Here is a 25,409-nt window from a genome sequence, read left to right as displayed (position 1 = left end):
GAGAAAGAACATAAAAGCTGGTGGGAACAAGTGACTGCAAAGGGGCTGAGAAAGGAAAAAAAAATCATCAAGACCAAGGTGGGACTGACTCTGGCACAGAAAGCTTAGGCTTCTGCACAGTCTGCTTGGCCTGTCAATCGCTAGGATCTACGTGCCAGGAGCTCATTTGTTTTATGGTCATGTTCCAGCCAAATTCATTTGGATGGTGCTGAATAAAGGTGGTGTCAGTCCCTCCTTAAATGGATTTGCTTTAGAAGTCTGAGTGCATGGAGGAAAAAAAGAGAAAGAAAAACTTTGTGAGAAGAAGAATGAAGGGGGACATCATACTTTTTGTTGGTGTGGTGGTTACAACACTGGCCATCATTAGAATTTCTTAGGTCTCTTATTGAGAGCCTTGGAAACTTTGTGATTGTCTTAAGTTCTGGTAAGTGACTTGAAGGCTAAGCCACATTTATCAAGTCAGCTACATCCTATTTCTTCCTTTTGTTTTACTCTCTCTTCCTTTCCTCCTCCTAGCTAAAACTGGACATGTTTGCTGTCTGTGACAAAGTGGTGTTATTGTTTAGACCTAGCTTCTCTGTTATACTGTGACTGGCTGTAGGGGGGAGAGAGAAGTCTCTATTTTTGTCCTTTCTGTTTTGCTGAATTTAAGATTTGGAGTAGCCTGTTTGCTTTAAAATATAACAAAACAATCCCCTCCTCTCATTCATCAGGTGTGGTACAGATTTTTTTTTTTTTGTTATCACATAATTACCAAAGGAATGAATAGCTGAGCTACCAGTCTTCAAACACTATAGCCTTCAACACAGAAAATAAATAGACCAAACAACGTAACCCAAAGGCAAAGAGAGTGGATGGAGATGGTATTTGCCTTTTGGGTTCTGGTTGGGTGAGGATCTTTGATCCTGTATTTGGTTAGTTTTCTGGTTGCCATCAGGACACTTCCAGAAAAGGACATCCGCTTCCCTTTCCCAAAGAGCAAGAGGCAGGTGAGAAGTATGGTGGAATGGGAGTTTACAAAGTTATTAAAAGGTGATATTTATATTGAGAATTGCTTTGCCTTTCAAGTTTAAGATTGGGGCTTAAACACTTTTGGTTCAAAGTAGCACTTCCAGACATGTCCTGCCACTTTGATATATGGCTAAAGTCTATTAATCCTGATTAGGATGGCCTTGAACCTTCAAATCCAGTTATGCTGAAGCCAACTGTCACAGACTGTTTACAAAGCCAAACCGAGCATAAGCTTGCCATCCATCTTTTCTTTGTTTTCTCTCCTTTCTTGTCTATGTCTCTCAGTCTCTGTCTCTCTTTTCCTCCCTTCCTCCCTCCCACTTTTTGAGACTTATCTCCCCTATCTGGCATTCACTGATCTGAAATACAGCTACCTTGGTCTAAATGAGTTCTCAGATTACCATTGGATACTAAGTGATAATGAGCTCAAGCATTCCTTTCAAGATTCTCCATTCTATCAGACTTCAGTTGCATGAAGTTTGACTTTGACTCCAACTTTTCATATTCACTTCTCTTAGGCTTTTGACATGGAGTAACTTCTGCTTCTTCATTAGTTTAATTGGAGGCATCAATTATTATCCAATTTTGCTGGAAATCTTAAAATTCCTACAAAATTAGTATTTCAAATCTATAGCAACTACAGTGGATTGGCCATTACCTAGAGTTAATTTTGGAAAGATATCTAAGCCTGGTCTGCTTCTTGATGTGTGAACTGTAAATTTTATGTTCTCAAGTCCTTAGCTTGGCATTCAACGTCCTCCATTATTTGGCCCTAACCTATGTCTCCAAACTTAGTTCTCAGTACTTCATTGTAGAAACACTTTAGCTCAACTGGTGTACCAAGTCTTCCTCTAAGTAAACTTAGGATCATAACTTTTGAAGAGGAAGAGTTGTCAGAGCTCATCTAGTTCCAATCCATTTAAGTTTAGAGATGAAGACACTTAGGCCAAGAGAGGTTATGAAATGTCCTAACTGGTCAAGTGGCCAAGCTATGGAATCCAATTCAGATGACTGACTCATTCCACTGTAAGATAATAGAAAATCACATACTTACCCTCCTCTTGTCAGGAGACCCAGATCTTTTCTGCTCTAATTGTCCTTGAATGTGCAAGTAATGTCCTTTCTCATCCTTGAAGCATTTCCTCCTACCCCCTTCTCCCAAATCATTCAGTGTACATGTATTATGTCTGGCTTTGTGCAAAGTGATAAAGATACAAAAAGAAGCAAAAGACAGTTCCTGCCCTCAAGGAGTTTACAATCCAAACGGGGGAAGCAATATGCAAACAATACATACAAACAAGCTATATTCAGGATAAATAGAAAATAACAAAAGGAAGACACAGAAATTAAGAGGGGTTGGGGAAGGCTTCCTGTAGGAGACAGGATTTTAATTGGGACTTAAAAGGAAAGCAGAGATGTTTGAAGTCTGAGTGGAATAGACTGTTCCAGGAATGGGGTGGGGTGGGGTAAATGTTAATGGGTATAAGATCTTCCCCACCCATTAATAGACCTCAGGTGGATCCCATTAAGGGAAGTGCTTAGGGGAGGCTTGCCAGGAAGGCTTTCACACCTTTTGCTAATTTCTAATTAGGCACTGAGTCAAGTGGGTTGTGATGCCTTCTGCCTCTGAGAAGTGTATATATACTCCGAGTTGGTATTCTGCTTTGGGAGTTCACTTATGCGAAGGTTCTTGTGATTCCCTGGTCAAGATTCTGAGTGACGGTATGTTCAGAGCTCTGTGCCTGCTCAGATGTAAAGGCTCTCTCCATCCAGGGATGTATATAAAGTATATAGTTGATTCAGGCAGTTGGAGCCCTATCTGTTGGACTTTATTTCTCTGCTTGTATTTTCTCTGAAGTTTAGGATGCTGGCTTTTCCTCAGAACTAGCAAATGTAATTTAAAAAGATCGTTGACCCCTTAAACAGCTATCTTTCTTAGTAAAGCAGATCTAAGAACTGTGCCAGCAGCCATGTGGGGTATGCCAGTGTGGTTGTCTTTGGGGGGGGGGGGGGAGGGTGTCAAAAAAATGCCCTGAACTGAGATGAAGTGTCTTGTTCATCTAAGAGCAAGGTGGGCAATATTACTGGGTCAAATAGTACATGTCAGGGAGTAAGTAAGATGACTGGAAAGGTAGGAGAGGGTTAGGGTAATGAAGAGCTTTGAATGCCAAACAGATCATTTCGTATTTGAGCCTGGAAATAATAGAAACCACTGGAATTTATTGAGGAGGTAGGAATATTGTGACACTATCAGGTTTGTGCCTTAGAGAAATCACTTTTGTGGCTGAATGGACCATAGACTGGGGAGGTATCTGAGGCAGGCAGACCCACCAACAGGCTATTTCGACAGTCCAGGAGGGAGGTGAGGAGGGCCTGTGCCAGAGGGGTGGCAGGGTCAGAGAGAAGGTGGAATATTTGAGAGAAGTCACAAAAGTGACATTGACAGGCTTTTGCAACAGATTATATATAGAAGGTGAGAGATAATGAAGAGCTCAGGATGACACCTAGGTTGTGAGCCTGAGGGACTAGAAAGATTGTGCTACCCTTTACAGTAATAGGGAGGACTGGAGGTAGAGAGGGTTTAAGGGGAAAGATAATGATTTCTGTTTAAGACATGTTGAGTTTTAGGATATCTACTGGACATCCAGTTTGAGATTTCTGAAAGGCAGTTGGAGATGCAAGATTGAAGGTCAGCAGAGAGGTTAAGCCAGGATAAGTAGATTTGAGAATCACCAGCATAAAGATGGTAATTAAATCCCTGGGAGCTGTGTAGAAAGGAAGACTAAGCAAGCAGAGCCTGGCAGCAATAGAAATTTATTGAGGGGATGGGAGGATTGTGACATGATCACATCTGTGCTTTAGGAAAATCACTTTAGTATCTGAATGGAGGATAGAGTGGGGAGGGATTTGAGGAGGGCAGACCCACCAGCAGGTTGTTACATAGTCCAGGTGTGAGGTGATAATAGCTTGCACTAGAATGGTGACAGTGTCAGGAGAGAAGGGGGCATATTCTAGAGATGTTGCAAAGGTGACATGACAGTGAAGGACATTTTTGAAGAATCTAGGATCATAGGTTTGGTGCTACAAGGGGCCTTAGAGGCCAATTAATTCACCCCTTCATTTTAGAAATAAGGAAATTAAGGCTCAGGTTGTTCAAATGATTTATCCAAGGTCACACCGGTAGTAAGTGTCAGAAATAGAATTTGAACTCAGCAATTAAATCCATGGGAGCTGATGAGATTGCCAAGTAAAGTAGTATAGAGGGTGAAGAGGAGAGCCCAGGAGAGAAACCTAAGGGGTACATATTGTTAGAGGGTGTGATCCAGAAAAGGATTGGGCAAAGGATATAGAGAAAGAAGGGGTCATATGTGTAGGAAGTCAACCAGGAGAGAGCAGTGTCCTTAACTCCTAGAGAGCAGAGAGTATCAAGTTGGAAAGGGTGATCAACACTGACAAAAGCTTGCAGAGAGGTCAAGGAGAATGAGGACTGAGAAGAGGCCACTGGATTTGGGAACTAAGTGATCATTAGTAACTTTACAGAGAGTAGTTCTGATGGAATAAGGTCAGAAGCTGGATTGTAAGGGGTTAAGAAGAGAGTGAGAGGGAAATAGAGGCACCTAGATAGCCTTTTTGAATAATTTAGTTATACAGGCCAGAAGAAATATAGGACAATAGTTAGCAAGGAAGAAAGGATGAAGTGAGCATTTTTTCAAGATTAGGAAGACATGGGCATGTTTATAGGTAGTTGGAAATGAGTTATTAGATGAGGAGGGATTGAAAAGAAGCAAAAGAATGGAGATGACAGAGAGGGCAATCTATTGGAAGAGATGGGATGGAATGGGATCTCCTAAATAAATAGGAGGATTAGCTTCAGTAAGGAGTAGGCCCAAGGTGATCTCTGTCCTTTAAATTCTTTCTACACTCAATTCAGTCGGCACTTATAAAATACTATCTTTTGGTGTTATTTATTATCTTATATCTATACCTTCTCCTCAACTAGAATATAAGTTTCTTGAGGGTGGGGATTATGTTTTATGCTACTTATGTTCAATGCTTTGCACATAGCAGAAGTTAAATAAATATTTGATATTCACATCTGGTAAAAGTACAGATGCTGCCAAGACATCCATTTGCACATTATAAAGTTGCCTTCTCTCTGCTTTTCTACTCTGTTATAAATACCAGGAAAACATTAGTTATCCTTTATTTATACTTTCTTCTCCCTTGTAGACAGAGATTTAGCATTTTTCTTTCCTCCAAAGAATTTCTTTTGTTATCATCCAGATGTTTTTTTTTCATTATTGATGTTTCAAAAGTATAAACACTGTATTACGAGACTTAAAATTCTGTCTCCCAATTTATCATTATTGAGGGGGGCTAATTTTCCTAAAAATGCTTGATACTATTGGGACACAGGAATATTTCCCTATCAGAGGTTGCTTTTGTGGTTAATACAGAACAAATAAAAGTGTGACAAGATCATTGCTATCTAGCTGGCTGAGACCTTAGAGAGAGAGCATCAAGTCTTACCCTTTCATTGTACAAATGAAAACATCGAAGACAGAAAGATTCATCGACTTTGCAGAATATCACACAGGTAATAAACAGAAGAGCCAGGCTTTTCTGGCCTGGAGCCAGAAAGACACATCTTCCTGACTTTAAACCCTGACTAGCTGTGTGATCCTGGGCAAGTCATTTCACCCTGTTTGCCTCAGTTTCCTCATCTGTAAAATGGGCTGGAGAAGGAAATGGCAAACTGCCCCAGTATCTTTGCCAAGAAAACCCCAAATGGGGCCACAAAGAGTCGGACATGACTGAAAAGTGACTGAATTACTGAATAACTCCCTCTGATTCTATTCCCAGTGTCCTGTGCTTTAATACCATGGAAACCAGCTTGAAGCCTCTCCTTACTGATTCCTTACACATGATCTGCCTCATCAATGTATCTGGGACCCCTTTAGCACAAATTACTGCATAAGTTCCTGCTTGTTCATAGGAATCTTAGACTGTTAGTCTTAGACTGTAATCTTAGATTATTAGAGGTCATTGAGTACAACTTCATTTTTTAGATGAAGGCACTGAGGTTTAGTGATAAGATTTGCCTTACCCAAGTTTTCTTAAGCAGACCTGAGATTGGATCCTGTGGTCTCTGGATTCATATGATCATAGCCATAGAGTAAGAAGGGACCTTGGTAGTCACCACATCTGTCCTCTCCTACAGATGAGGAAACTGAGAACCAGCACAATACACTTCTCTCCTCATTCTTTTCTCTCCTTATCATCACTGGAGATATCCCCATTAGATATTTTCTTGGAATTGCTGTGAGTTAATTATACACAGTTCCAAAGAATACTAAAATTCAGTACATGTCAAAATGCACATATTGAGGGGACATCTGGAAAGATTTTGTAGCTGATTCCAGGACTGTCCAAGAGGATACTAAAAGGACATGCTGTATGTTAAATTCACCTCTGGCTATGTCATGACACAGACTCCAAGGACCACAGAACAGTTATGTAAGTGCACTTAGTATTTTTCTTAAACTATGTAGTTTGTTGTTACTGTTGGTTTTGCATTGACTTGTGTTATACCACCTGCTGTTTTTCCTGCTGCTAGATTCTAATCACATTTCCTTATTGAAATATAGGCTGAATTTTCTCATTGTTGTTTATTTTAGCATGGGGTTTGATTATGTTAATAGTCTTCCCCTTAACAAATAACTTACTATTTTATCATTTTCCTTTCAATTAGGAACAAAGATAACCTTCACAAAGAAAGGAGCCAGTGTCTGATTATATAACTGACTACTGGGCAGCAGTCCCAGGGAGGGCAGACCACCACTGAACCTATACCCCCACTTTCTTGCCTTTGTCACACCCATAAATAGTGAAACCAACAATAACAGCAACAACTATGTATTAAGCACTTAGTGTTAGGTATTTGGCAATCCAAAATAAAGGGTGAAACTTGCCCCTGAGGTTATCAGGAAATTGATTGTCCTAGCTGAAAAAACAGAATTCTAAATCTCTTTAAGCTTGTATAGTTGGAATTGTTGCAGTTCAGAACATGAGACCATTTAATCTATTGTTCTTTCTCAGTTATTTTAATGGGTAACATTGGGATGGCCATGTGATTGAGCCATTTTCATCATCAAACCACCAAAAGCACTGACTGGGCTCTCTTTTGTCTTTCTTCCAGCTAGCACTTTTTCACCTTTTTTCATGCACCTGGCAACATTTGGAGATTAATTGTTTTGACTATACATAACCACAGTGATTCCTGTATTTTTCTTAACACAGTGATTACTACCTTCTGGACTGAATACACATTCCCTAGTTGCTTGCCTTCAGGAAGCTTTGTAAAGTTAGGACGTGTACACAAATGAACATGGTACAAAGTAGATGGGGATAAGAACAAAAGAGAGGTCCTAATTAAGTGTATAATACAAGAAGAGTTTTATGTGGGGACTAGGGAAGGTTTCATGGAAGAAGCTGGACCGACAAGGCAAGGAAGGATCACAACATACAGGAATGAGGAGGGAACATGTTCTAGGCATGACAGGTAGCCTTCACAAGTACACAGAAGTGAGAGAGCACAAGACAGGATGAGGATGCAACTCCTAGACCAATTGATCAGGCATGTGGTGTTTGTGAAGGGGAGAAGAGTGAAAACAGTCTAGAAAGATAAGATGGAACCAGATTGTGCAGAATCTTAATCACCCCTTTAAGAAGCTTGTATTTTATCTTTAAAGCATTTTTTTTTTGAGAAGAGGAATGACAAGATTAGTCCTGTACTTTAGGAGGATTATTTTGACTCCTGGTTGAGTATAGGTCCTTGGGGGTCCTTGGGTATATGCTTGCCCAGCAGTACCATTTCTCTGTCTCTCTCTGTCTCTGTCTCTTTGTCTCTGTCTCTCTCTGTCTCTCTGTCTATCTCTCTCTCTCTCTCACACACACACACACATACACACACACACACCATTAGTGATGGAAGACTTTGTATGTACATAGGCATAGCCTGTCCAAATTTTTGTATCTTAACCTAGAGACATGATAGATTTAAACTCGGAAATTAACTCCTTGATCCATGTCTAAATGGACTTTATTAGGATGAGTGAAGAATCATCATTGCATCAAGCAGCTTTAGCTTGATATTGTTTCAGTTTATGCACAGGGTAGTGAGGTGGCAAAAAGGGAACCTGAAATTAGGCTCAGAGCTCCACTATTTTCTGTTCATAGCCTCATTTAGATACCATTGTTATTGTTGCCGATGACCAGACCTGGAGATTTGATTCAGTGATAGAACTTAAGTGAGGATGTGAAGTAGGGAGAAGATTCTTAAATCCATCACTTGGTTCTTTCACTGTGTTTGGCAGCATTTTCCTTGGTATTTGATCCATCTTAGACTTCCAGGATCTCAGAAATCACCTGCTGATGACTGTAAGTCAGTTAATTTGCTCCACACTCTCAGTTAATTTTCTGAATCAATAGAGGATGAAAGCTCAGTGTCCCAAGATCCTTAAGAATAGGCTAGCCCTGTACTTGTCTTAGAGTATTTAGGTACACTCTTTGCCTAGGGCCAGTGGGATGGTGTCAGTCCTGTTTAGCTTCATGATTCATTGAATGTTACTGTGACTTAGCTTCTTTTTTTATGCTTTGCTGGACCACTGTCTTTCACTTATCCCTTACTGTTTCTGAAGTTCTGACTTTGACCTCCTACCTCCTCTGTTTACTACTTTAATAAGCTCATCCACATTCTTGGTTTTAGCTGAATATTTTCAGCTAAAGCTGAAAAAATTCAGCTTCTAAGCTGAATATATCTAATCCAAATGGCCATCTCTGACCTCTTACCCACACACCAGTTTTCTGTTTCCAGTGACATATATGGTATTTCCCCTTGGATACTCGATTTATCCCCAATTCATTATCTTATCTTGACATATACCCCAAATAATTTTCTCTCAAGCTTCCTGTGTCATTATTATTTTCCCAGGCTAGAAAACTTGGTGTCATCTGTTTTCAGTTAATCATGCCTAAGTATTGTGACCTCTACTTTTCCAAATTGTTTTCCCCAAACCAGACAGCTAGACAGATAGAAATTTGCTAAGAATTGGAGGTATAATTGAACCATATCCTTCTTCTGGATTCTCTTTCCCTTGGAATTTTCATTTGTTGATGTATCCTACATTTCCTGAAAGAAATAAAAGCCATAGAAAGATCAAGGGGGATGAGAAAATGGAACTGAATTTGCAATTTGGGGCAGGAACAGAGAAATCAGCTAGATAGAATTCACTAAACAATCAGCTGAATGCTGGACTTGGAATCAGGAAGTCCTGAGTTCAAATCCAACCTCAGACACTTATTAGCTATGATCCTGGGCATGTCCCTTAACATCTGTTTGCATTAGTTTTGCTCTCTGAAAAATGGAATAATAATAGCACCTACCTCCCAGGGATGTTGTAAATCAGTTAACATGTAAATATCACTTTCAAACCTTAAAGCTCTGTATATCCTACTCCTTATGAAAGCATTTGAAGTTTTCTTGACAGAAATACTGGAGTGGTTTGCCATTTCCCTTTCCAACTCATTTCACAGATGAGGAAACTGAGGCAAACAGGGTTAAGTAACTTGCCCAGAGTCACACAGCTGGTAAGTGTCAGAAACCAGGTTTGAACTCAAGAAGATGAGTTTTTTTTTTTTTTACTCCAGGCCAGGTATTCCACCAACTGTGCCATCTAGCTGCCCTCATATAAATGCTATTACTATTACTAAAGCATATGGGGTGGGAGGTAGTACCAAATACATTATTTAAGAAGAATTTTATTATTTTATTTTTCTCAGTTTTCACTATAGTATTTCCCAACCTTTGGATCATTCAGGCGGTAGAGCAGGGGATCTGGATTCCAACATAGCCCTTAGCACAGTGACTGGCACACATAATAATCACTTAGTCCCATTCTTGCCAGCTGCTAGCTCTGTCATCTTGGGCAAGGCATTTAACCTTCTGGACCTCAGTTCTTCATCTTTCAAATGTGGGGATTGGCCTAAATGACCTCTAAGAACTTTTCCAAGTCTAAACTTGTGATACCCTGTCAACTACCCAGAGATTTTAAGTGAAAAGCAAAGTAATTTGCTATAGCTAATAGTCAGTCTGCCTGGTACAGGAAATCTGTTTGATTGGGGAAACTTGAAATGATCTAATGTCTTTTAACATCACGGGGAACAGGAAAGTAGTGACATCAATACCTCCACTGGTTCTTATTCTCCCCTTAGTTTTGAAAAAGAAAGATAATGTCCTTATGATGGATTTCCCCCCAAGTTATCTTAATAATGTATTTTTTTTAATTTTTTTAAATTTTATTTTCCAGTTACATCTAAAAGCAATTTTTGACATGTTTTTAAAAAATTGGGGTTCCCAATTCTCTTCTTACCTCCATCCCCCCCTTCTTGAGAAGACAAACAAGTTAATATAGATCATACATGTGCAATCATGCAAAACACATTTCCATACAAACCATCTTACAAAAGAAAACATAGACCAAAAAGAAAAACAAGAAAAAATAAGGAAAGTAAAAAAAAAAACAATCAAAAAGAAACCTTGTGCTTCGATCTGCATTCAGACTCCATCAGTTCTTTTTCTGAATGTGGATAGCATTTTACATAAATCCTTTGGAATTGTCTTAGATCATCATATTGTGGAGAAGAACTAAGTCTTTCACAGTTAATCATCCTTATAATGCAGCTGTTACTATGTGCAATGTTCTCTTGGTTCTGCTCATCTCACTTTCTGTCAATTCATATAAGTCTTTCCAGCTTTTTTCTGAAATCATGCCCTTTGTTATAAAAATGAATTGTTAATGAAATAATTGAACACTTCTTGAAAATTATAACTAGAAACTATGTTTAAAGTTGTCCTTTTTTTTCTTTTGCATTCGTTTCCTAGTAGAGTTCTTTCTGCTAAAAGGCTCAGCACTGTATTCTAGTCATTAATTATGTATTTAGGAAAGGATTAATTATTGCACTAGGATAGCAGTATTTTCAAACATTCCTGTTGTACCTCCCAATAGAACATCATGTCTATGAGAGGAGGGACTGTTTCATTTTTGTCTTTGATTCTTCAATAGCTGGAAGTGTGCCTGCTTTATCGTAGACGCTTCTGTGAATGGAGTGATTGATTAATTTTAGTGACTTAAGGGATGTGTTATGAAGAAATATGAAGAAGGTTGTTTGTATATAGTGTAAATGCTAGACCTTAAAATCTGAGAGAAAAATGAGTATCCTTCCTCATCAACTGGGAAGCGTAAGGATAGAAGTCAAAAGAAATGATTTCTCCTTTGGTCTGGGCTCTTAAATGGTTGTGTGATCTTTGAATTCTCACTTGTTTCCCCTGGAAATTGAGGCCCCATGAAGTTGAGTGAGAATGAGGATCCTTTTCTTGTCTACTTTATTGTTAAGGTGACATTGGTTATTGGTACCTTTGATACTGGAATCATGTGATGACCGGAGGTGAAAGTTCATTGTTAGTAGTTTTATTAGTGTTTTACTACTTAGAATGAAGCATGGTGCAGTAGAAAGAGTGCTGGATTCAAATCCAGGCTTTACCTCTTACTACCTGTATAATAACAGGCAGTTTGTTCAACTATAAAAATGAAGAAGTTGTACTAGATCAGGGCTTCTTTACCAGGGTCCATAAATGTGGATCTAAAAAATATTTTGACAACCTTTCCAACATAATTGGTTTCCTTTGTGATCCTATACGTTTTAATTTATACATTTAAAGATATTTTCCTGGGAAGGGGTCCATAGGCTTTACTCTAGCTTATCTTATCTTATCTTATAACCCTAGAACTAGAAAAATTCTAAGGTCTCTCCCACCTCTAAGTCAAGAATCTCGTTTCTCTCTTTTCAGGATCAGGAAACCTCTTTCCCCAGGGCTCTTTCAGCTCAGAGACTTTCCCCCAGGTGGTGCTTCCTAGATGGTAAGTGTTCCTGCTTTTGTTTGAAGGCTAGAGAGCTGTCTTTGATTAGTAGAGTGAGTTTATTTATTATTCACCATCCCTTTTTCTCATCCTCTCCCCTACACTTAAAGGAGAGGAGTCCAGGAGAGCGAGGAGGTGGGGGTAGTTCTGAAAAAAGACAGTGCTAGAAATGGGGGCATCACTAAGATATAGAGTATTAATATGTGTGTATGTGTATCCTGATTTGTGATTTAATTGATGGTGGTATCTCATGGTGAGGAAACTCCTTCTAGCAATGCAAATTTGCAACTGTTCTACAGTTTATAGTTTGGGGATATTGACAGGCTACCTGCTGTGCCCAGGATCACACATCCAGGATGTGTTGGAGTCTGGACTTGAACATCCTGGCTTCTTCCTTGAAGCTGGTTGTCTCTCTGTCTGCCAGACCAGACCAATCTACCTTCCAAGGCAGGATTGTTTCATTCTTTATATCTCTAATTCTTCCCACAAAGCCTTGCCCATAATAGGCTTGTTATGAATGCTTATTGATTGTTTAGCAAACAAACATAAAGGCAAATAAATAAAAGCAAAATGAAGGGATGGAATGAGAATCTGTTGTGCAGTCTATGGTTTGAAGAAAACAACTAAGAGAATTAGGAAGGTGATGAAGAGGGAATGGACTGGCAGCATACTAGCACAGGAATGTTTAGCTCTGACTGTTAGTCTGGCATTGTGGAAGGATTACGGGATATGAAGGCAGAAGACCTGGGTTAGAGTCCCAGATAAGCCTCTGACTAGCTGTGTGACTTTGGACAAGCATCTCTGATCCTCAGTTTTCTCATCTGCATGAAAATTATGAGCTATTTTGCCTTATCTAACACATGAAGCTATTGCAATGCTTGATTGTGCATGATGTTTGGTAGCAATAAAGCACTATTTACATGTCATAATAGCTAAGAAAACTGAGCTTAGTGTAGAGAATGAGCCAGGCCCAAGTTTTCAACTGGAAACCTAGTGTGATGGGATGGGTCTTCAGAATGCTCTTAATCCAAGTACTGGGTTTTCTTTTTCTTTCTTTTTTTCTTTCTGGAGGGGGGGAGGGCAGGGCAATTGGCATTAAGTGACTTGCCCAAGGTCACGCGACTAGTTAACTGTCTGAGGTTACAATTGAACTCAGGTCCTCCTGACTTCATGGCCGGTGCTCTCTATTCACTGCTCCACTTAACTGGATTTTCTATTCTGTTTCTTTGTATGTCTCCCTCTATGTATATATGTGCTCGTGGTATATGTGCACATGTCTGGGGGTAATGTATCATATCGATAAAAGAGACTATGCATGCAACCAAGATTAGTTCTAAATGAATATACATGACTGTATGAGGTGTGATTATAAAATAAAGGAGACCAATTTATGAAACTTGTAAGGTGTCTCTGAAGACCATTCCAAAAGAAGAGTGTTTTAAATAGCAGTTCAGGAATTGGTATATAACTTCTCAAAGTTACTTCCTTGAAGAACAGTGCTTATGGATTTTTTTTTCCAACAGATCTCATGACTATAATCTGGGTGTATGGGTTAGAGTAAGGATGGACATATGTGGTATTTGTATGTGAGGAAGGAGTAACAGTATTGTACAAGCTTTCTATTCACGGGAGTAAATTGATGCAGTACAGTAATGTTTAACTCAAATAGAAAAAGACCCATCTGGGCAGCATACTGCCTTAGAAAACTACAAATTAACATAATCTGTGTTGTATATTTAAAAAAAATTTAATGTTTTCCAATTACAAATACTTTGGGTTACTGGGGAGTTTCATGGCTTTTTGTACTAGCCAGCTCCAAATCTGATATCACTGGTATAGTAGATGTATTTCTGGGCTTGGAATCAGGAAGGCCTGAGTTTGTCTTCCCTCAGAGACTTAAAAGCTATGGGACCTCACATGATTCCCTCATCATCTCTGAGCTTCAATTTCCTCATCTGAAAAACTGGAATAACAATAACACCAATAATAATAGCACCTCCCTCACAGGGATATTCTGAGTATCAGATGAAATGTTGTATGGAAAGCACATTACAAATCTTAAAGCTCATAAAATGCTAAGTATTGTTGTTGTGATGACTCCATGAATGTCTTTCAAACTACGGTATAGGTCCTACCCATATTTGAGGCTCCTTGACTAGGAAATTAATTTTATTCAAAACAATTCCCTTCCTTCAGAATAACAGGGATGGAGTTAAATCTTTCGACTTGTCAAGGGCTGAGATGGGAAGGGGTGAGGCTAAAGAAAGCATAGCATATTCCTGAACCCCTGGTACTCTGTTGGTCTGTCACAGAAGAACAAATTAGCATATTAGAGAAATGTGTTATGTAGTTTTATGCCAATCCAGGCTACTTTGCATATAAACTGAGAAAAAAGAATGAATGCCAGATACTGCTATGGGTGTTTAGTTTTAACACAGAAACCAATTCTACTCGATTAAAAGTTTCATCATGTCTGTTTCATTATGTGGGTTTCTGCTATAGTAAAAGACAAAACTGTATTCGTTGTTAGTGTGTTAGCACTTCCCAAGGCTGAATCTTCTCAGCCTGATCTTGAGTACTTCCCTCTGGCTTCATGTATTGTAGTGGTAATACTTGAGGCGCACTTAGATAGAAATGCAAATGAGGAGGGTTTTATTCACTTTAGTAAATGGAGTAATTAACCAGAAGCCTATATCACAACTTCTAGAAGCCCTAATCCTGTGACCCAGTGCCTGTCACTGAACAAACCCTAGTCCAATGTCCTTTGACATTGACATATCATATACTGGACCATCTAAAGGAAGGTCTCCAGCCTATTGCTTAGGTCCTCTGTGAAAGATTTATAGGAAGATATGGACAAGAATTTCACAGCATGAGGAATAGTAATTACATTGCCATTTATGTAGTGAAGTAGGCTTACAAATCATTTTAGATATGTTATCTCATTTATTCTCACAACAACCCTATGAGGGTAGGGTAATAACCCTATTATTATCCTTGTTTAACAGATAAGAGAAGGTTAAGAGAGGGGTGAAGTGACTTACCAAGAGACATACAGCTAGAAAGTCTGTGAGGCAAAATTTGAACTCTGGTCTTCCTCACTCCAAATCTAGCACTCCATACACTGCACCACCTAACTGTATTCTAGCCCACCCTCCTAGAGGGAGTACACATACAAATGTTTCATGGAGCCCTTGAAGCGTGAAGGCATCCAGGCCTCGATAAAAATGACCCTAGAGTTTCAGGCTTAAAGAGCCCCCCATCTTTGTTTCATTCTAGCTATGATAGCAAAGCCTTGGCTTAACCTCTCCAGATACTCCCAGCACCTGAGAATCCCTTCCCCAGGACACAGAACCCTCAAACTAGACTCTCTGAGGGCCCTCCACAGGCAATCTCCCTCGCTTTCTCAGTGAGTCTGATAACTAATGGCCTGTTGGAGATCATAGCTTCCTTGTAATGTGGCTCTTCATTGTCTGTTTCTCTACTAGCTACTTCGGCGGATCGCTTTTATCGAATAGACAGAGCTCAGGTGAGTTTCCCTCAGTGTACAAATGACAATTCCTTATCTGTAAATAAGTTTTTGTTGTCTCTTCCCATAGTTTGTTTGAAAACCTGCAGAGGTTCCAGAATGACCTACTAGTCAGGACGGTGAACCACTAATTTCTTTGCAGATATGTTAAAAGCCATTAAGTTTTTTTGGCTTCTTGGTCTTCAGTAGCTCCATCCGACTGAATGCTTTCCTGCCAGTTTCCACCCTCTTTGAAGGTTTTTTGTTGCCAAAGAAAGAGAATATCATCATCTATAGCGAGATTCCCTCAGGTCATTGGTAACCATAGATTCTTAAGGAAACCTAATGAAAAACCAATATTAAAAATATTCGGAGTTTGATCACTGTTAATGGAGCTTTTAGCTTCCTGGCTTCTCATGGATCAGACTTTAAAGTTTAGTTCAGTGAGACAGGCATTCCTTTCCTATGGATTGTGTACAAGTTCTGTCCAATTGTAACTAAGTCCAGGGAGTGGTGATTCACACCGTCTTGGAGTGGTGCTAGCCTAATGGTGTTCCTTTTTCTGACAGCATTTGTGGAAGATCAGGATAATTCTGTATTCTTTCAGTCCCACGCTACAAGGTGAACTGAACAAATTAGGAGATGTTTGGAATAGATTTCTTGATCCTGCCATCTCTTTACCCTGTATTCCTCTAGCAATGACTAGGCCAGAGCCTCAGGAGAGGTTCCAATACAAACCTATCACTGTATAGCTCCTCAGGTGCAGGGTGATCATGTCTAGTCTATATCCTCAATGCCATTCCTGATGGGAAAGACCAGCCTTAGCTCTAGAATCCTAGCCAAGGTCCTCCTGGACTCAGAGTCCAGACAGGCTATGACTTAAATGACTTTTTGACATACTGCACGTCTGCTTCTCATATTTCTAGTGGTTTCTCCAAGGTTCTTTATTGCTTAGTCCTTTCAGTCATGTCGAATTCTTTGGGACCCCATTTGGGGCTTTCTTGGTAAAGATACTGGAGTGGTTTTTTCCTTTCCTTTTCCAGCTCATTTTACAAATGAGAAACTAAGACAAACAGGGTTAAGTGACTTGCCCGGGGTCACACAGTGTCTTGAGGCCAGATATGAACTCAGGAAGATGAGTCTTCTTGACTTTAGGCCCAACTCTACTGCACTACCTACCTACCCCTTCCTTCCAAGGTAGTTTTTAACATCCTAATCCACATGGTAGTTCTGGGAAACTTCATATCCATTTGGACAGATCAGGTTTTCTTCCCTTTGAGACTTGGAGTGAAGAAGACGTGCCATAGGCACTTAGCAACGGTGTGGTTATGGGAAAGTCTCTTAGTTTCTCAGCCTGACTTTCTTTAACTGGAAAATGAAAATTGTATCTATAGTACTTTTGTTATAGGGTTGTTATGAGGTTCAAATAAGGTAAGTGTGGAAAAGTACTTTGCAAATTTTAAGGCACTATATAAATATCTATTTTGTTGTTTTGACATCAACAACAATAATAAAAAATGATAATATTCCCTAGGAACATTTGCACTTTGTGATGGAAATTTCACAAGATGAGATTTTTATCCTGGATCCAGATATGGTGGTATCACAGCAAGCAGGGACACCTCCAGGGATGCCTGATCTGGTGGTGGAGCAAGCTTCTGGGTGAGTGAGCACATTTTTTTTACAGGTGAGGTCAGTGAGAAAACACCTGCCATGTTGACTGGCATCTGTGACAATTGTGGCTTTAAGGATCAAGAGGGGCAGTATAGTACATATAAAGATAGCTTAGTCTGTCCAGGAAAACACAGATTTCTTTAGGAAAGACCAGCTTCAGACATGGTACAAAGAAAGAAGAGAAAAGAGAATGAGCCAAAGATGATATCCCTTCTCAGGGATACAGTGAAGTAAGGGTCCCAGGTCCTTATAAAGAAGAAGAGGGTGAGAAATTTATTAAGAGGGCAGCTAGGATAGTGATAGGGATAGAAGGAAGGAAGGAAAAAAGGAAGGAAGGAAGAAGGGAAGGGAGGACAGAAGAAGGAGGGAGAGAGGGGGAGTCTATTTGATTGGTTGCTTCTGACTTAAATACCTTAATTTCTAGTTTAGGCTAAATTACCTGGCCTTGGGGCTAGAGGGAGAGCAGATTAAGTGCTATAGACTAGAAGTTGACTTTGAAGAAGTGACTGGTGTCCTTTTCTCCCCCAAGGATGTCAGATTGGTGGAACCCTGCTCTCCGAAAACGCATGCTGAGTGACAGTGGCCTGGGAAAAATGTCACCACACTTTGAGGTCTCTGAGAAGAAAGACTTCAGCCACTCACACATGCTACCGTAAGGGTTTTCTATGTCTTGTTTGGAATGTATCATGGCAATTTCTATCACTTGGATTTATAGTCATGAGCTCTCCATTTATTCTTCCTTCTCAGTTCCTTCCTACTCCTAATCTCTCTCTCTCTCTCTCTCTCTCTCTCTCTCTCTCTCTCTCTCTCTCTCTCATCTTTCTGTCTTTGTGTATGTATAGGAGTCATTTTTAGCTTCTTTCTATATGACATAGTGGCCGTGTAGTATAGTAGTTAGAGAATTGAACTCCAAATCAGAAAGACCTGGGTTCATGTCCTCTCTCTGATGCATACCGGCTGTCTTACCCAGGCAAGTGAATCAGTCTCTGTTCTCTAGGCAACTCTTTAAGACTATAAGTTGCAGGGAAGGTGTCCTTCTTTGGCAGAAGGAGCTCCCTCATGTAGGAGTTCTCTATGTCAAATGAAATTTCATGTCCAGTCCCTCTCCTTTGTGACAGACCATTACTTTGTTCTTCTTACCTTCTTTTTCTCATTTTCAGGTAGTTTAAATGTGAGTTAAGTCTGACTTATTCCCTCTTATGTGTGTACTTGAGATTTCCTTCTCTTTTCTCCCTTCGCTATTTCATTCACTCCAATTGCTTCAGTCGCCACCTCATGCAGATAGCTGCCAAATCTTTTATCTTCTGCCCTGCCTGCTTCTCAGTTCCAAACCCACATCTCTGTCTAAAAGTTTTATCAGTGCATGAAAGTCAGCATCTCCAGAGCTATACTTTTGCCTTTCCTTCTGAACTTGCTCTTTGCATAATAGGCGGGTTATTCATGTACCTATTGCCAGGTGTAGTGCAGTGGAAAGACTATAATCATGGTGCCATATTTCCTAGCTGTGTGACTTTGCCTCAAGACATTTGGGCCTCAGTTTCCTCATCTGTAAAATGAAAAGAAAGTTGTAGGAGACACTTCAGGTACATTCATCTTTAAATACATGATCTATATCTAAATCATTTATGTATGAATATCTACAGATATTCTGTTAAATGCTGTGGGGAAGGGAGTTAGCTTAATTTACAGCATGCAGGATGTAAGTGGGGCATAAAACACCTCAACTTTGAGATAAAATAGCACATTACTAAAGGTACTTGTTTATCATTTACCTTTTCCTTTCCCTCACATATGTAATCTCATTGGTTACCAAGTCCTGACAGCTCTACTTGCACATATAAGGGTTCTTAGCTGGGATCCACAAACTTGCATTGTTTTTACATTTTGATAACTTCATTTCAATGTAATTGATTTCCTTTGTAATCCTATGCATTTTCTTTTATACATTTAAAAACATTCTGAGAAGGGTTCATAGCTTCTCCAGACAGCCAAAGGGATCCATGACACAGAGAAAAATTTAAGAATCCCTACAAAATGTCTTTTGTGCGCACTCTCTTCTGTATTCATCTGGCCATAGCCATTGCGTGGCTATAGCCACAACCATAGTATAGACCCCCAATATTACCCACCTGAACTTTTGCAATAATAATATCCTCACACATCTATTATTTTCACTTCCTCCAGTTCCCAACCATCCTCCAAAACTTAGTTAAAAAAAATCTTCAATAGCATCCTTTTGCCTCTTGAGTCAATTTAGTTTCCTTTGACTTGAATTTAAGGGCCTCCACAACCTGATGTCACCTTACCTTTTCAGCTCTTTCCCATATTACTCTGTTCCATTCATTGCATAAGACAAAATGGATCATTCTCTATCATCATTTTTCCAGTACACTGGGAACATGTCCTTCACCTGCCTGTCTGTTTTCCTCTACTCATACTGTCCCTACGTCTGGAACATCTTCCTTCTCTCTGTTTTTGCTTATTGAATATCTGTCTTACCCTTAAAACCCAACTTAAAGCCACATCTTCAGTGACACCTTCCATGATTAACCCATTAATTAACTTCTCATTCATACCATAATAGAACTTGGCTTTGTACCCTTTCATAGATTTATGTAATATTCTCTATTATAGAGTTGTGTTTTTATGTCTTATCCTTGGACTAGACTATAAACTCCATGTACTTACTAGCTCTATGACCCTGGGCAGGTCACTTAACTTTTCCTAACTGTTGCAACTGAAGTAATGGTAAACTGAGACAATAAAGTTCTGATCATGATCAATTTATTAGCAAAGCTAGCAATTGCCAATACATGGGGCCCGAGGCTCCTCAGTAACGAAGAATGCATCTGTCAGTCAAGATAGCTCTTACATAGTCATACAGAGGAACCCCAAAATAGACAGTGACATGAATCTGGCATAACAAAGGTATATTTCACTTTTGATTAGTCAGTGTCAAGGTCACTAACTGCAACTTACGTCAAATTTATCACATGGTGGACTAGCATCCTTCTGAAAGTCCAGTGGTTGGCAATTTCTGAGAGACAACAGAGAAGTTGTAGTTTATGTATCACTGATTTCTGATTAATCAGAATTTTGTGACTGGAAATTCCTGATGAGGGAAACTTAATGGGTGGAGGGCAGTTAAAAAGGGAGCTAATAGCTGCAAGCTTAAAGAATTTAGAGGTGAAGCAGAAGTCATCAAAACTACTTGGTACTGGCTAAGGAATCAGTGGATCAATGGAATAGATTAGGCACACGAGATTCAGAAGTCAACGACTATAATAATCTATTGTTTGATAAACCCCAAGACCCTAGTTTTTGGGATAAGAACTCAATATTTGACAAAAACTGCTGGGAAAACTGGAATATAGTATGGCAGAAACTGGGCATAGACCATTATCTACCACCATATACCAAAATCAAGTCTAAATGGGTGCATGATCTAGGTATAAAGGTTGATACTGATACAGTCTCGGAAAACAAGGAATAGTTTACCTGTCAGATTTGTGGAGAGGGAAAGACTTTATGACTAAACAAGAATTAGAGAACATTATAAAATGTAAAATGTATAATTTTGACTACATGAAATTAAAAAGCTTCTGTACAAACAAAGCCAATGTAACCAAGATTAAGAGGGAGGTGGGAAATTGGGAAAGAATCTTTACAACCTATGTCTATGACAAAGGACTCATTTCTAAAATATACAGAGAATTGAGTCAAATTTATAAGAATACAAGTCATTCCCCAATTGATAAATGGTCAAAGGATACGAACAGGCAATTTTCAGAGAAAGAAATTAAAGATATCTATAAGCACATGAAGAAACGCTCTAAATCACTACTGATTAGAGAAATGCAAATCAAAATAACTCTGAGGTACCACATCTCACCAGTCAGATTGGCTAAGATGACAAAACAGGAAAATGACAAATGCTGGAGAGGATGTGGGCAAATTGGAACACTAATGCATTGCTGGTGGAGTTGTGAACTGATCCAGCCTTTCTGGAGAGCAATCTGGAATTATGCCCAAAGGGCTATAAATACTTTCATATCTTTTGACTCAGCAATACCACTCCTAGGATTATATCCCAAAGAGATCATAGAAGTGGGAGGAAGACCCATATGTACAAAGATGTTTATAGCAGCTCTTTTTGTGGTGGCAAAGAATTGGAAATTAAGGGGGTGCCCATCAATTGGGGAATGGCTGAACAAGTTGTGGTATATGCATGTTATGGAATACTATTGTGCTATAAGAAACAAGGAGCAGACGGTCTTCATGTTTGCCTGGAGAGGCTTATACGAACTGATGCTAAGTGAGAAGAGTAGAACCAGGAGAAATTTGTACACAATTACAGACACAACATATGTGTGATGACCAGCTTTGATAGACTGGACTCTTCTCAGCAATGCAGTGATATAAGTCAATTCCAAAAGACTCGTGATAGAGAGAAATGTGTGCATCTAGAGAAAGAACTGAGTTTATATCCAGATGGAAGCAAAATACCTGATCTTTTTCCTTTTCTTGTTTGGTTTTATGTCCTCTTTACCATTTTTCATTCTATCTGATACAATCCATCTTTATAACCTGACTAATGTATAATGTGAAAGTATTTACAGATCCTATACTTGACTATATGCCGCCATGGGGGGGTGGTGGTGAGGAAGGGGGACAAAATGTGAAACTCAAGGAATTATGGAATTGAATCCTGTAAACTAAAAGTAAACAAACAAATTAGTAAAAAAAAAGAGTTTAGAGGCACATACCAAAAGAAAATAACTAATATATAATTAATTGATTAAGCCTTCATGAAACAAAGTAGTATTTCAAATTTTAATATCACACAATCTCAGTTTCTTTATCTGTAAAATGGATATAATAGCACCTACCCCACAATGTTATGGTGAGGATCAAATGAGATAAAAAAAAATGTAAAGATTCTTACAAACCTTAAAGTGCTAGTTATTATGATAACTGTATTATTGATGATTATATTGATGAGGAGGAGGAGGAGGATAATGGTGATGATGCAGAGAAGGATTATGACTTAGTTGTATTTTGTATCTTTCCTGGTGCTGAGAATAATTCTCTGCACATTCTAACACATTAGGTACAACATATTTTTATCCAAGTAAGATTAGGGAAGAAAGGTTGAGGCCCAATAGGAATCTTAAAAGGAACTTCTGCCAGCTGAAACTTCTTCAGCCAGGCTATAGTTGTACATATGGTTGGGCTCAATAGTATTTTGTACCCTTCAAACTTATTTGTCTGCAAAAACTTTCCCAGCCCTTCCTATGCTTATCAGTTGATGAGAAGGATGAATTTGCATGATTTAAAGGATGAAAAAGTATAGTCCTAGGATTTGTCATTTTTACTACCATTCTCATTTGACCCAGTAGTACTTTATTTCTTTCAGGTTCTCCAAGCCTGTGGATCTGGGTCTTTATGTAACAGGGAAATCTTGGTTGGTTAGAGCATGATATTAATGAAGACAATCCATTCCATTTATATTTGTTCATTCATGACATTCTCTTAAAGGAAGAGTAGGGTTATGGTATATTTTGCAGTTAGGATCACTTACTATTGAATTCTAAGCAGATTGCTTCACCTCCGTGGTTCCTATAGACACCCTCATTTTTTACCTTTGGGTTGGTCTCTAGTACTCCCTGGATTACAGAAGGGTACATAAACAATACTTTGGAACAAGCAAAGATATAAACACTAAAACTGCACACAAGTCCTAGGGTACACCCCAGTGATGTTCGGGGGAGGACCATGAAACAATTTCAGTGAGATGCAATTCACTACCATATATCACTATATGCTGCTGGATGCCCTGGTATCAGCTGGTGAGACAAGATCATGCATTATAAGTAAGTGAAGACTGTAAATGATTCCATTATGCTAAAAGGGAGAAAGGGAGGAAAGACGAGAAGGAAAATCTAAAACTAATTATTACATTGGCACAGATAGTACTCTTACACCCTTGAGGCAAAAAGAGATTTCATTTTAATTATTCCTTTGCAAGGGGTCTTGGTAGGGGCAGCTAAAAATACTTTTTTTCAATATTAAGCTGAACCAATGTATTAGTTTTCAGGTGGTATTTTGATTACTTACATTTCAGGCTAATTTTCTCCCTAGGGCCCTTCGCTGTAGGATTGGAGTTCGTAATACCAGGAAAGTCAGGAAGAGGTTGATGACTTTAAAGATTTTTCTCTTAATTCAGGTTCAGCATTAACTTTAATTCAAAATGGTTGTAGAGCGGTCTTAGCCATAGAAACTGAAGCCAAACAACATAAATACTATTTTGATTTAGTGGCATAGTCCTAAATTTGAAACAGGGACATTCATCCCAGACCCACCTCTGACACTAGCTGGGTGACAATAGGCAAGCCGTTTAACTATCTCTGGGTCTCTGTCTTTGTCTCGATAAAATGTAAGGGTTGGGGGAGATGTCCTCTAAATTTTCTTCCACATTTGAAATTTTATAATTCCATGACTTTTGTCTGTGGATAAGACAGTCTGGAGAAGTGGCCAGAGTGCTGATCTTGGATGGGTTCAAATGCCTTCTTGGACACTTTTTAACTTTGTGGACGTGGACATATTGCTTAATCTCTCTGGGTCTCAGTTTCTTTATTGGTAAACCTATAATAATAATACTTGCAGCATCTATTTCACAGGGCTGTTGTGGTGTTCCAATGAGATCATGTATGTAAAGTGCCTTGTAGACCTTAAAGCACTACATAAATATCTCTTATCATATCAGCCTTCTCCATGTTTAGACACTTCTTAATGCAATAGCCCAGTTCCTGATTTTTCTATTGATACTAATGGTGACACCTAACATTTATATGTCACTTTGAGATTTAAGTGCTTTACACATATTATGTGATTTATCCAATAATGTAAAGGAGCAGTTGGTTCTATCATTATTCCCATTTTTACAGATGAGGAAATTGAATCTGAGAAAGATCAAATGCTTTGTCAAGTGTCATAAGCCAGTAAATGTCAAAAGCAGAATCTGGAGTTCCGTCTTCCTGACTTCAAATCCCATACTCTATCTACCATGCTTCTTAATTGCCATACTCACCTAATCCTAATTTTTACACATTCTCAGGAAGGGGTAATCATTGTATCTCCTGCTCAAAGCAGGAACTCACTGTATACATAGTTGTGTATCTTTCTTTATTTCTTTATTTACACACTGTGTAAATAAAATCTTGGTAAACCAACCCCCACATTCCCACTCAAATTCTCACTTTTTTTTCAGAAAGACTTTATTCTGATTTCTGATTTATCTTCTATGGGCTCCTGACGCTTAAGCTTCCTTTCTGGGTCTTTTCTCCTCATTTGTCTTATCTTTCTCCTTATTGTCTTCATCAAATAAATCATTGTCTATAGAGAAATACTTAAGCATGTTAGATCAACTTACTATTTCTATAGAAATTCTTGAGCAGATCCTCCAGGAAAGCAAGTTTCTTTAGTAAGCTTAAATTCTCACCTAGCCACTTCCCCATCTCTGAAGTTGTTGAAGAAAAAAGAGTTATTCAGTGGCCTCCAAGATCATATGATCATAGTTCTGGTTTGGAAGGGACGTGAGTCCAACTAACTCAACCTCCTCACTTTCCTGATGAGGAAACTGAGGCCTGAAGTTAAATGATTTGTTTATGTCCCTGCAGTTAATAAGTATAAGAGTTGGTATTTAAGCTCTACCCCTCTTATTCCAAAGTCAATACTCTTTCCTCTGAAGTATGTTGCCTCTATGGTACAGACATACCAAGTTAGAGACCTGGAGAAACATAGAAGACAATTCAATGCTATTTTGATCTTGGAAATAAACAAGTGTTTATTAAGGACCTACTATGTAGCAGACACTATACTAATCACTTCATCAATGTTCTTTCATTTAATCAAGCATCATAACAACCCTGGGAGGTAGGTGCTCGTGTTATCCCTTTTTATAACTGAGAAAACTGAGATAGAGCTTGTTCAGCATTACACAGTTAATAAATGTCTGAGGCTATATTTGTGCTCAGGTCTTCCAGATTTTAGGCCCAGCACTCTATCCACTTTGCAACTTATATGTCTCATGGTTGTAGCCAACAGTCCTGGAATTTTGTCCAAAAGGAAGATTGCATTAAAAAAAACATTTAGCATGTGCTATAAATCATGAATACTGTATAGCAGTAGGTCAGGTTAAAATCCTTGATATGATAGCAAGGGTTCTAGAGTCAAGA

At 38.9% G+C, this 25,409-nt stretch overlaps 1 protein-coding gene across 3 annotated transcripts in view; it reads left to right on the top strand.

Moving 5' to 3' along the window:
• DGKI (diacylglycerol kinase iota) overlaps nt 1-25,409 on the top strand; it is a 586,838-nt gene that overhangs the window by 466,610 nt on the left and 94,819 nt on the right. For all 3 annotated transcript variants that reach the window (XM_069087305.1, XM_069087306.1, XM_069087304.1), the window contains 4 exons: nt 11,921-11,990; nt 15,479-15,519; nt 17,033-17,160; nt 17,702-17,824. In XM_069087305.1, the coding sequence (XP_068943406.1) occupies nt 11,921-11,990; nt 15,479-15,519; nt 17,033-17,160; nt 17,702-17,824 (362 nt within the window). The remainder of the gene's footprint in view (nt 1-11,920; nt 11,991-15,478; nt 15,520-17,032; nt 17,161-17,701; nt 17,825-25,409) is intronic.

This window comes from Petaurus breviceps, unplaced genomic scaffold (genome assembly GCF_028583685.1).
Source record: "Petaurus breviceps papuanus isolate PSGF00001 unplaced genomic scaffold, PetGlider_PUasm1.0 181, whole genome shotgun sequence".
Taxonomy (NCBI): domain Eukaryota; kingdom Metazoa; phylum Chordata; class Mammalia; order Diprotodontia; family Petauridae; genus Petaurus; species Petaurus breviceps.
Note: the sequence above shows the minus strand (reverse complement) of the source record. Positions and strands in the feature narration are given on the sequence as shown.